General features: G+C 34.8%; 1 protein-coding gene across 7 annotated transcripts in view; it reads left to right on the top strand.

The window, feature by feature from the left end:
* The window catches only part of SORBS2 (sorbin and SH3 domain containing 2), a 121,565-nt gene extending 111,005 nt beyond the window's left edge, over nt 1-10,560 (top strand). For 6 of the 7 annotated variants that reach the window (XM_006834448.1, XM_006834445.1, XM_006834449.1 and 3 more), the window contains 3 exons: nt 4,535-4,584; nt 8,563-8,669; nt 10,442-10,503. In XM_006834448.1, coding sequence (XP_006834511.1) covers nt 4,535-4,584; nt 8,563-8,669; nt 10,442-10,503 — 219 coding nt within the window. Of the gene's footprint in view, nt 1-4,534; nt 4,585-8,562; nt 8,670-10,441 lie in introns of all 7 variants that reach the window. The other variant, XM_006834446.1, reaches the window with a different exon arrangement.
* Nucleotides 10,561-11,970: the final 1,410 nt, after the last annotated feature.

Raw genomic sequence — 11,970 nt, 5'->3', positions numbered from 1 at the left:
GAAAAAGAGGAAAACCCCCAATGAGATGGATCAGCCAGGTGGCATCATTGATGGTGTCAAGTGTGGCGGCGGTAGTGAGGTTGGCCCAGGATTGGACATTGTTTCGTTCTGCTGTGCATGGGGTTGCTATGAGTCGGTTCCGACTCCATGGCACCTGACAACAACAACAACTTCAGATTCATCAAGAGAAAAAAACAAGATAAAATTCTCACTTAAAATTTCCAGCACACTGACTGTAAAGTATTACCTTGAAAAGCATCTCCTAAGGTTCACAGTTCATGTGAACTTCTTCAAACGTCACGATGTATTTCTGTTCTGTTTTTAATCACAAAACTGCTAAGAAAAAATTCTTTGTTATAAACAAGCACAAATTGAAAATACTCATAGGTAAGGGATGATTCTTTACAAGAATTTAAATCAGAGGAAAGGAAGAACAAGATCAGGAAAACAGTTGAGTCCTACATTGTTGACCCTGCAGTCTTTAAAATACAGTGAATTCAGGCTGAGAACCCGCGAAAGGTGAAAACAATTTTAGCATGTTGCTGCCATAGCTCGCCATTAGGTGGCAGTAGAGTTCACATACATAATAATGCTATTCCTCCAAGGTCTGTATAAATGAAGTTATAATCATCTTCTAATCCACTCTTTCTCAGGGCTGACGCCGTGCTAAGAATTTACATTTCAGATATACTGAATCAGAATCTACATTCGAACAAAATTCCCAAATGATTCAAAGCCCTGGTTTTAATAACCAAGGGTAAAGGAAGATAGTCTCCTGAAATCATTTCCATGATTATCCATAAACAATATAAACAAGTGCCTGAGGAACAAAATGAAGATAGTGATTTTAAGCAACTTAGCCATCTTACTGCATTGTAGTAATCTTTCTTGCAATAAAGAATGGGAGTCAGGATTTTCATTCTGTTTCTTCTTTTTACTGACTTGTTACACCTAAAACGGCACTCAATATCTTTTGGGTTTCAGTCTACTGATTTACAAAATAAAGTGGAATTATTATCATTATTGTTTTATGTGGCTGAACACAAAAGACCTAATGGATACATATCAGTTGTCACAGTTCTCTGACAATGGAATATGTAAGGTGTATGTAAATTTCCCTTAAATGATAAAAAGATATTTGTGGAAATGTGGATAAGGAAGTTGAGACACATTTTGAAAGTCAATACCAAAACCAGAAAGACATGCCAGTGCCTTCACAAATAATGATTAATGCTATTTTTCTGGTAGCCAAATATTTTAAATTAGTTCAAATAACTACTCTTCTTTCCTTAAACCTTGTTCTTAGTTATTCACATTATTCCTGTTAAAAGTAAACTTAGGAACATTCTATTACTCAACATTCGAATAGATATGCTATTTTTCTACTAATAAAAACAGTGATAAATTCTGACCTGAGTAGTGTAGAAAATAGATAATTGAGAAAACAAGTTTTTTTTTAAAAAAAAAAAAAAGAGAGAGACTAAATAAAGTAAAGATTTCTTGGGAAAGATGGCTAGAAGCAAGGACAATACTGGCTGGAACACCACGAACACATGTTTTTGAGACACAGAAATCTATAGAATTAAGGAAGCCATATGTTTATAGGAATAGTTCAATTTTCATAATTGCCAAAGGTACAATTAACTTAAAAAATTTATGTGATGCGTTAACTTGAAGGAATTAGATTAGTAGAATTGTAATGGTGGTAACTACAAGCTGATCGGCACACTTTTGACTTTTATTAATGAATATTTTGTCCTTAAGATTGCAGTCGAATTTTAGTCACTGTGTAATAATCCACTGGACCACAAGGTCAGTTTGAACTGCAAAGGTCAGCAGTTCAAATTCACCAGCAGCTCCTCGGAAACCCTATACAGGGTTGCTATGAGTCTGAACCAACTCCTGAAGGCACTTAGCAACAATAAAAACAAGGAACAGCAGTTAAGTGATGATCACCTGCTAACTGAACCTACCCAGCAGATTCAGTGTACTCCCATAAAGATACAGCCTAAGAAACTCTCAGGAGCAATTGTACTCCATCATATAGGGATTCGATGAGTTGAAGCTAACTTATCTGCATACAATGCATTCACAGTAGTCACATTTTAACATAAGGAAGCAATACAATTAGACCAGTTTACCAAGCATTGTGGTGTTATAATGTAAAAGTCCAAACTTTCACTCAACTTAAAAAGTACTTTAAAAACAAAAACCAAAAAAAAAAGCCCACTGCCATTGAGCTGGTTCTGACTCATAGCGACTTTTATAGAGTTTCCAAAACTGTAAATCTTTATGGTAGCCAACAGCCTCAGAATGTGCTGGTGGGCTTGAACCACCTTGCAGTAACAGCCCAATATCTAATCCACAGCACCATTTTAGAATAGTGTAAGTACATGAAATAGGCAGATTATTATCAGAGCAAAATGAAGTGTTTCACAAAACATTTCCTTTTAAGACAAGAACAAACATTATTTTATTATTCATAGCTTAGTTATGCATTATAAATGATTCCATGATTATTATGTGAAAGAGTGGTAGTTATCTTGGTACATGATTTAAATTATGAAAAATTAGATTTTTATAAAGCTACATTTGAATATGTAATATGCTGAATGATTAACACCAGCAATATCAAAATCATGCCATTTTAATGCATATTTTTTGGCCAGAAATTGTCTCCTAGAAATAGTTCAAATGAAGAAAATAGTTCTTGGTATAAAAATGTTTATTGCATTTTTATTTATGATTGAAAGATTAGATCAATCTTAATCTCAAATAAGCAAGAAAGAAATATTTAAGAAAACTATGATGTACATATACACACAAGTAAGGAATATTATTCTGTAGTTATAAAAAATGAACAGAAGACTGGGAATTTTATTACAAAATAAATTTTATTTAAGCATAAAAGCATATATAGATGATTGGAAGAGAACTTGAAGAAATGTAAGTAGACATAGGCTTATAGTAACCTATATTTACCTCTTTTTATACTTTTTACTTAACTTAATAACATACCAAATTTAATTACCTTAAGAATGGCTGGAGAACAATTGAGTCTTAATAATTCTAAAAAAAGAAAAGTTTTATAATTTTAATAATATATACATTGCTAGGAATTTTATATTGACTTATAGAAGCAAAGTATTTGAAGTTCTTAAATCATATATTGCCTTATAATTCTTATCTTGAATTTATGTATTCCATAGGCAGACTATTGAATGAAACATCTAAGAATACTGTTTTTAAGCACTTCCAATTAATAGGCTCAAAGTTTTTAATTTTAGTAATGTAATTACATAGTCTTCTTATAATAGAAAGACAGCTTGGATGGGAAGAGAGGAATAAAGAATTAGAAAGAGAGTAGATCATAAACTTAGACTTAAAAGAACCCCAGAATTCTTTATCAAAGCTTAGAACAGCAGGTTCTATGGACAATTTGCAGGAAAAAAAACTCAGTCTATCAATAATCCACTCATAACTCTGGGAGTCCAGGAATTGGTCCTGAGGTCTTAGGACATAGATCTACCAACTAATTCAGTAGTAATCAAAATGTTACTTTGAATAGTTGCTATGCAAACAATCATTTATGTTATTTTACTACATAGCTATTGTTCAGGAGAAAATACTTTTGAAATGTGTTGTGAATGAATTTTAATGTATTTTCCCACTGAGATTTTGACCATTGGGTATAAACTACCCTAAGTTTTTATGTTCAACAAAAGTATTAACTTTTCATTCCTTGCAATATTTATGTGGATATATGGGATGCTAAGGCTTGTCATTTCCAATATTATAAGTATCTATTACAGATACTGGTCTTGATGCTTAGTTTAAAAAGAAAAGAAACTCTTTTGAGAGTTCAGTGCACTGGAAATTTCTACCAATATTTCTCTTCGAAGGTAAAATGTTACATGTTACCTGGATATTGTTTTGTTGCATCCTATTTCAAGTTCTCTGTTTCCTCTCTCAAAAATGCATGTGTTCTCTCCACATTGAGAACAGACAGTGTTAATTGAAATGTAGCATGGGATGTCTGCCTATTGATATTTTCATCTGTACTGTATGTGAGAATGTTGTCTGTGAAGGAAACGTATAAAGAATAAATGTGGATACTCTGCTGTTCAACTACATGTGGTTTATTTTCTGCTTGTTTGAAAACACTGCAGAATAAGGTTTTGTATGAAGTTGTCTACACGCCCCATCCCGGTGATTTGGTGGCCCCATCCTTGCCGTATTCCTGGCTTTTGAAAAATCAATGGGACTAAACACTGACTTTTCCCTAAAGCTTGGCCAGATTAGATTGTAGATATGTTCAAAACACATGAACCTTGGTTGTTGTTTACTTAAAACATCCAAATATTTTCATTAATTCTGCAGAAACATTTTATTTGTTGTTGTTTTTTCCCCTTCCTTTTGGTTTTTTATAACAGGAAATATTAAATGTCAAGAAAAGTACCATGCCATTATCCAAATTATCTTTTAATTAGTGCCAGTTGAAACATTGTTTACATTGAAAATCATTTCATTTCAGCCACAGCGTCCTGTGTTTACTCATGAAAACATTCAAGGTGGGGGGGAACCGTAAGTACTCTTCTTATCTTCTAAATTCAAGACTAACCTTGATCCACAAAATGGGCAGTGATGTACCAAAGCAACTCTTCCAGAGAAAGAGACCAAAGAAACTAACATGAGACCTCCTAAATTAAGAGAAAATTCAATAGTCTCCATAGTTTATAATGTAGAGCAAAAGCAAACTTAAGTTTTTTAAATAAAGCATGGTTTTACAGAGAAGGTATTGAAATGTCTTCCACGCCTAAGTGATTGCTAAGATTTGTAAATTCATCTCCCTCTTGGTTCTACTGGCCATGTAGTATAGTTTCGTTAACTACAACTTTAAAGATAACTAGACAATGTTCTAACATGGTGTTTACATAAATCTGGAGACCTGAGGAATGAAATAGACCTAAAGTGATAAATTAGTAATATAATTCCCAAACTACATTCTTAGAAGGATCTTCTGAAAGTAACAGTACTGAAATACTCACATTTGTGAAATGATAACTTGCTCTCTTAACCCCAGGAACATGTCTTTTCAAACTTGTCTTTTTCAATGCCCTCCCTTTTTTGACACAAAAGGCAAATCAGCCTGAAGGTGTCACATACTGCCTTTAGACTTCTATCTTTTATGTGGTTGTTGTGTTCCATTTCTGACTTTAAGAGATGTTGGGAAGTTATAAACGTCCTTTGCTCACTGTCTGTTCTGTGAGTCAGGAACTAGACCCCTACAAAGGAGCATTTATGGAACTAAACCTTACTCAGCAAATCTAAGCACCTGTAGTGAGCCCCACCTGAGCTCTACTTACCTGAAGCAGAGCACACAGACAATAAGACTCCTTCCTGCTAATAGGTAGGACTGGTTCTACAGACTGGCCTGGGGCCTGATAGCTGTCCACCTCCTGCTCACAGACCTTGTCATGTGGTTAAGTGCTGTGAGTCCATCCCGACCCATAGTAATCCTAAACTAAAAGCTTTTCCTGCAGAAACCACCTCATCTGAGTCTGGCTCTCACCAAGTACAGCTAGAAATGTTCTATTGCTGAGAGAAAGTCTGTCTCATGAGGCGGGTGGAGGGGAGGGACAAGTTAAGATAAGAATAATTTTAATTTTCCCTTAATTAGAAAAAAAAAAGGTAATACAATTTGTGATCCTACGGTTTTCCTTATTTATATAAAACAGTAATAATATCATGTCACACCACACAGAAAAAATAAATTCCTGGGCTATTTAGATTTATTGCATTACTAACACTTTATGTTAAGCACCTTTTAAGGTGTTTATGAATTACAAGGTGTGTTATGTGGCATTTAAAAGGACTTCTGGGGTAGTGCTATAGGATCAGCACTGGACTGCTAACTGCAAGGTCAGCAGTTCAAACCCACTAGCTGCTTCTTGGATGCCCTATACAGGGTAGCTATGAGTTGGAACAGACTTGATAGCACTTTAACAACAAGTGTGACACTGTTATCTAATATGGTGCTATTACTTCCACCAATGGTCCTTTAGGTGTGTGTGAAATCACAGAATTCATTTTTTAAATCCCGCTTAAGACATTAAAAACATGCTTTATGAAATTTCTGTTTGATTGCAACCTCAGCTAATGGAATTATGGGGTACCATTTAATGTCTTTCACTTAAAAAATGGGGTTTGAAAGAAAATATGCTTGTAGTAAAATATAGGAAAAGTTGCATGTCATAGAGCTCCAGTTTAGTTTAATAGTACTTTCCATTTAAAAGACACATTTATTTTTGAGGCATCTTGACTTCACCACCATCGGTCATTTCACCAACACCTCTTTCAGAACAGCATTTTCGTATTGTGATTTGATTGTGTTTCCTGTTATGCGTGCAGCACTAATTTTTGAAAGCCAACAGAGGTAGGAGTGTTTCCAGAGATTTAGTTACATTTCTGTGAAACTCCCAATTTTTATTTATCTTTTTTTTTTTTTGTCTAATTAAATCAGAACGGTACGTAAAGTTTGACAAGCATGCTGGCTTTCATCAATCCAAAGTGAAATAGGAGTCTGCCAATTTTGGCTTTTTAGCTCTTGGGACCTTGAGATTCTTTAAGCAGCTGGGGATTGTGGCCTTAAATAGGCCTGTCTCCTTAAGTGGTTGGAGACATGCCCAGGAGAAGGCAGATTCCTGAGAAGTTCAGTGAATCAGTCTCTCCAAAGTGTGAGAACAATGTATACCCATTGAGTTAGCAGTCTAGTAGTGACTATCTCCCACAAATGTGGAACTGGGAAAAAAAAAAAAAAAAAAAAGACTATGACTATGTTATTTGTCCCCTTTTTTAACTGAATATTTTGATTTTATGTTGAAATCAACTTCCCACATGGGTATATAAAAAATACCAACTATATACCTGAATAGCCTCGAAATCAAATCCCTAATGCACAGACAAAAATTAACAAAGAAAAAAACCCCTAGTGCTGGACTCTCAGGCTTTGGAACCGGGGCGTGGAAGAGTATTGGGCATCTGACATGACCAGCTCTTCCCCAGAGCCTCGTGAAGCCAACTTTACCCAAGGTAGTCTGAAAAAGTTTATGGACAGAGAGGGGAAGCCAAGGGAGCCAAGTGTCTCATTTACCGCGTGATGATTGAGTTCAGACCATAGAATCATTTTGTTCTACCAAAATATGAGTTTCTAAACTAATAAAGTAATTAGACATAAATTGTTCTTTTTCCTGAACAGTATTTATTATCAACTTTTTAAAGGTGACCTTAAAAATCCAGTGTTCTGGAATATGGTTCTTATTTTCTTACAGTAGCAGAAGTATGTAACTGTTATGAAGAACATAACAGTTTTTAACCTGATCTGATGGTCCTATCACATTTAAGCTTCGGCAATAATGAGTACATTGGGCAGAACAGCTCAATCTGCTTGTTTGATCTTGAAGTGAGTTTTTAGTCTCTTTGTTCAACAAACACAAATTCACTGCTTTTTAAAAATCTACTTCACAGTAATGGAAATATCTCAGGAATAATATGAACACGTTTTCATGTTAACTATGTATCAAACATTCCCTGAACTTCTGGGCTGCTAGAATTATTGTCTTCACTTTCTCAAATGCAAGTCCATGTTAATATTCATTAAAACACAAAGTATTTTATTACAACCCAATCAGTATCTGGATTCATTACTAATCAAGATCACCATAATATGCAACATCAAAGTATTCAGATAGGAAAAAGGGAGAGACTGGATTAAGTCATTAATTCTTTATATAACATTATTCCAAGAGAAAACATTATTTAATCAAATACAGTTTGTCCAGGACCCATTTTAGAAAGGAATTTTGTTCTATCATGTACTGGTTTATCAATTCAATGATACTTGGGCATAGAATAAGCTAAGATCCCCTTAACTTCCCAGTTGAATTGCATTAGATTTTTTTATTCTAAAACTTAAGAAAACATTTCTGCAACCTTTGATAATAGACTGTTTTCTGGGTGGGTAAAAAAAGTCTTCTCTTTCATAGTAATTCCCTTAAAGTGATTTATAAGACATGTATCCGAAATATTTTATACATTTCCATTTAGATTCACTTGAAAACTCAATTTGCAAACCCAAATTGTTTGTCTCTACTTACAGCTAGCTAAAAATAATTCCTTTTCATTCTTATGTAGCTGAATCATTAAAATATCACATTTATAGTCTATACTATTATTTGATATTGGTATAATAGATATTATTTGAATAGTCAATTGAAATGTAGGTCTGACTTTTAAATGTTAAAATGTTGCATCCAATCCATGGATGTTATAACCCACAATGAATATTCCTCACTGTGAGTTTTTTAAATGTTATTAAAGTGGTCTGATTCTCATGGAAGTCTAAATATTTCTACTACTGCTATATGACTACCAAAGACTTATGCTATTTAATATACTAATAAGAGTAAAAATGTTAAAGGTAAAATGAAAATTGTACAATCTTCTATAGTTTAACAAAGGAGTAAAGATTTATTTTAAACAAACCCATTTGTCCTGTTTAAGATTTCAGGCTCTGTATAACTATACTCCTAGGAATGAAGATGAGCTGGAACTGAGAGAGAATGATGTCATTGATGTGATGGAGAAGTGTGATGATGGATGGTTTGTGGGTATGTGTAGATTTCTTTTCTTGACACATTTGGCTATTTTATAATTTGCTTCTGTTTGCTCATTTGCATGGTTCAATGTCATAGTCAAGCTTTCTTTGAACTCACAGTGCCTTTGATCTTTCATACATACACTCATAAGCATAATGTAATTCCAAGGCAAATGGGTTGTTAATAAAGTTTAGGATCTACTGCTCCAGGTACCTGTGTTATTTCCACTAGTTTTATTTCCAATTCAACTGAGAGAAATTTTCACCAGTTAGAATGAGATCTGAAGAAAAACCAAACAAACAAAAATAAATTGCTTTCTAGATGAAAAAATATCAACATTCTGTTCAGTGGAGAATGTTGGTAGCCAATAGTGAGGATGTCGTTTGAGAAGGGAGCAAGACTGAATGAACGGCTCATTCATTTACTGTTGTTGTTGTTAATTGCCGTGGAGTCGGTTCCGACTCATAGCGACCCTGCACAGGGTTTCCGAGGCTGTAAATCTTTACGGGAGCAGAAAGCCTCATCTTTCTCCCGCGGAATAGCTGGTAGTTTCAAACTTCTGACCTGTGGTTCGCAGCCCGATTCGTAACCACTACGCTACCAGATGTAAGTACCCTGAAAGTGCAATAATTCACTTTAGCTTTAATCTGTGCTCTCAGTGGAAAGAAATCCCATTCCTACCACTTAAAAGCCAATCCCAGAAAAGCAAAAGGAAAGGAACAAGGGGTTTTTTAAGTAAGTGAGTTGTCACATGGTTCAATAAGTGTCAGAATAATAAAAGAACTAAGATCACATTTGCATCCACAAATCTCTGATTCTGTTTATATTCATTTCCATTTAGAAAACCAGTTAAATAACTTACCTACACAGGGATAGGGGGACAGTAATGAAACTAGAAATACTTTCCAGAATATAAATAAGAAACGAAACACTGGAGATCCTAAAAAAAGATTTTGTGCACCAAGTATTACAAAAAGCTTCAAGGGGATTATGTCGTTTGAAACCAAAGGCAGCCTTAAAGATGGCCATGTGTGCATTGAGTTTAACCCACCATGTGAGAAATCTTGCCTGATGAGGGGACACCTACCCTCATAGTGATGTGTTTTGTGTTTTTTTTCCCAATGACTTTGTAACTTGTTCAAAATGTCCATATTTTTTTAAGGATTCTGACAGTGCTATTCATAAATGAATGATATAGCATTCAGCATGACTGTTTATGTGATGATAAAAATGTTTTTGGATAGTAACAGTATCCTAGATCATTTCTGTGTTGTTTCTCTGCATTTTTTCCCCCACAAATGAATAATTGAGGAAGGCCTCTTGCCCACTGAACCAAGCCTTGCCCTTGTGCTTTCCCTACCCATCCTCGCACACTGCCAGACTTGTGCCATATTAAGAAAACTTACTTGAACATATCCCTTCCCAAATATTTTCCCATTCCATTCATCACGATTCCTTAGCAGCCTTGGTGGCTGAGTTCTGCCACCCACCTTCTCGGCTGGGCTGGAAGACTTCCCCTTTAGACTGAGAGACTGAGTTTTCCTTTTTAACCTGATCTGATGGTCCTATCACATTTAAGCTTCGGCAATAATGAGTACATTGGGCAGAACAGCTCAATCTGCTTGTTTGATCTTGAAGTGAGCTTTTAGTCTCTTTTGTTTTTTTTCTCTTTTCCAAACCTTGCTATTTTAGGGAAGCCTTGCAAATAATAAGCTCTTAAATCGACATATTGGACAGATATTTCATTGTTGTTACCACCTTTCATTTATTGCTTCTATTTTCAGGAACCTCAAGAAGAACCAAATTCTTTGGTACTTTTCCTGGAAACTATGTCAAGAGGCTATGAATCACTCTCCCTCCTTATTTATGCTGCATTTCAGCAACACATCTGCATAAACCTGCCGGAAACCTCCCTGCAGGCCTTCCGTTGTCATGCCTTATGGTTTCCAATGGAAGTCACCCACCATCACCATCTCCACCTGCTGCCAAACCACCAGCAGAGTAACTGCCACTACCATGCCTAGGGGACACAGGGCAGAATTGCTTCCTAACCAGAGTACCGATTTCTGCTTTCTGCTAGAAATTTGTAAACATTGATATGTGGGATTACAAAGAAAATCATTATACTTGAAAATGATAACATATTTAAGGGGCGGGGGGGGGGCGGAATTGTGTCTCAAGGAAGCTCTTCTGGTACTCTAATAAAACATTTTGGAAGATGTCCTCCCCTCAGACAACCAGAAGATGGTTTATTATGAAATGCTGTGGTTTGCATTTCCACATTCTTAGCTTGGCAATATATTTTCTTTTCACAAGTTTGCCTAGTGTTCTGGTTTACACTATATGACAACTGTACTTCAGCTATTGTTTGCCTGCACTTATGTGTTATAATATGCACAGTGATTATGAAATCTAAAGAGTAGGGACCTTAATTAGGATGAGTGTGGTTTTGTTGATTGAATGTGAGTTTTTGAACAGGAGTCTTTTCCTGCAATTTTTTTTTTTTGTACTTTTTAGAAGTGCAAACAGTAAGTGAATAAGAGTCTTTGGTAGTAATCATGAGAATACAAGAGGGTTAGCTTGATGACTAAAAAGAAAAGAAGAAAAAAAAACTGTTGTGTTGTAAAGTTGCATTGCTATTTTATATTAAAATATAATCATCAGCATCATGAACAATGAGCTCTTAGTGTTTTATTTATCTGATAAATTTTAAATAAAAACAGTGTTAGTGAGAGGTACAAGGAATTATTCTAATGTAGACACTTGAAAGTATCTGTAAGCAATATTCATAGATTAGATTTCACTGTGTGTACACATATGCATTTGAGATTGTATAAAATCATGCAATCCATAAGATATGTAGTACGTTGTGTGGAAATGTAAAAGAGTTTCACAAATTGTTTTATAGAATAGAGTACTTTGAAAGCATCACTAATATTAAGGCTGGTTTTAGTAAGGATTATGATCAATACAACTATTTTTACTATGATAATTATTTTTCTTCTATGGAACTCAGAACCCTGACTACAATTGAGGACAAGAATATATTGAGCATGACTTTCTTGGTATGTGGTGTAAAATATTTCCTAGGTGTAAATTAGGCACTTTTTAGAGGCAATTTTAAATCATTCAGGTTATATTTTATGCCCTGAAGCAGCAATTTACAAACTGATATTGGGACCTGAAAGATTTGATATGGTTAACAGTGCCTAAACTACACATACACTAAGAACTAGCTTTGTATTTCTTATGACTTTGCATAAGAACTCTTCATATTTTGGTCTTGAGCACCTTACAGATAAAACTTTTTATG

The sequence above is a fragment of the Chrysochloris asiatica genome, unplaced genomic scaffold (genome assembly GCF_000296735.1).
Source record: "Chrysochloris asiatica unplaced genomic scaffold, ChrAsi1.0 scaffold00011, whole genome shotgun sequence".
In the NCBI taxonomy this organism is placed as follows: domain Eukaryota; kingdom Metazoa; phylum Chordata; class Mammalia; order Afrosoricida; family Chrysochloridae; genus Chrysochloris; species Chrysochloris asiatica.
The sequence above is the reverse complement of the archived record's forward strand: the minus strand, read 5'-3'. Positions and strand labels throughout refer to the sequence as shown.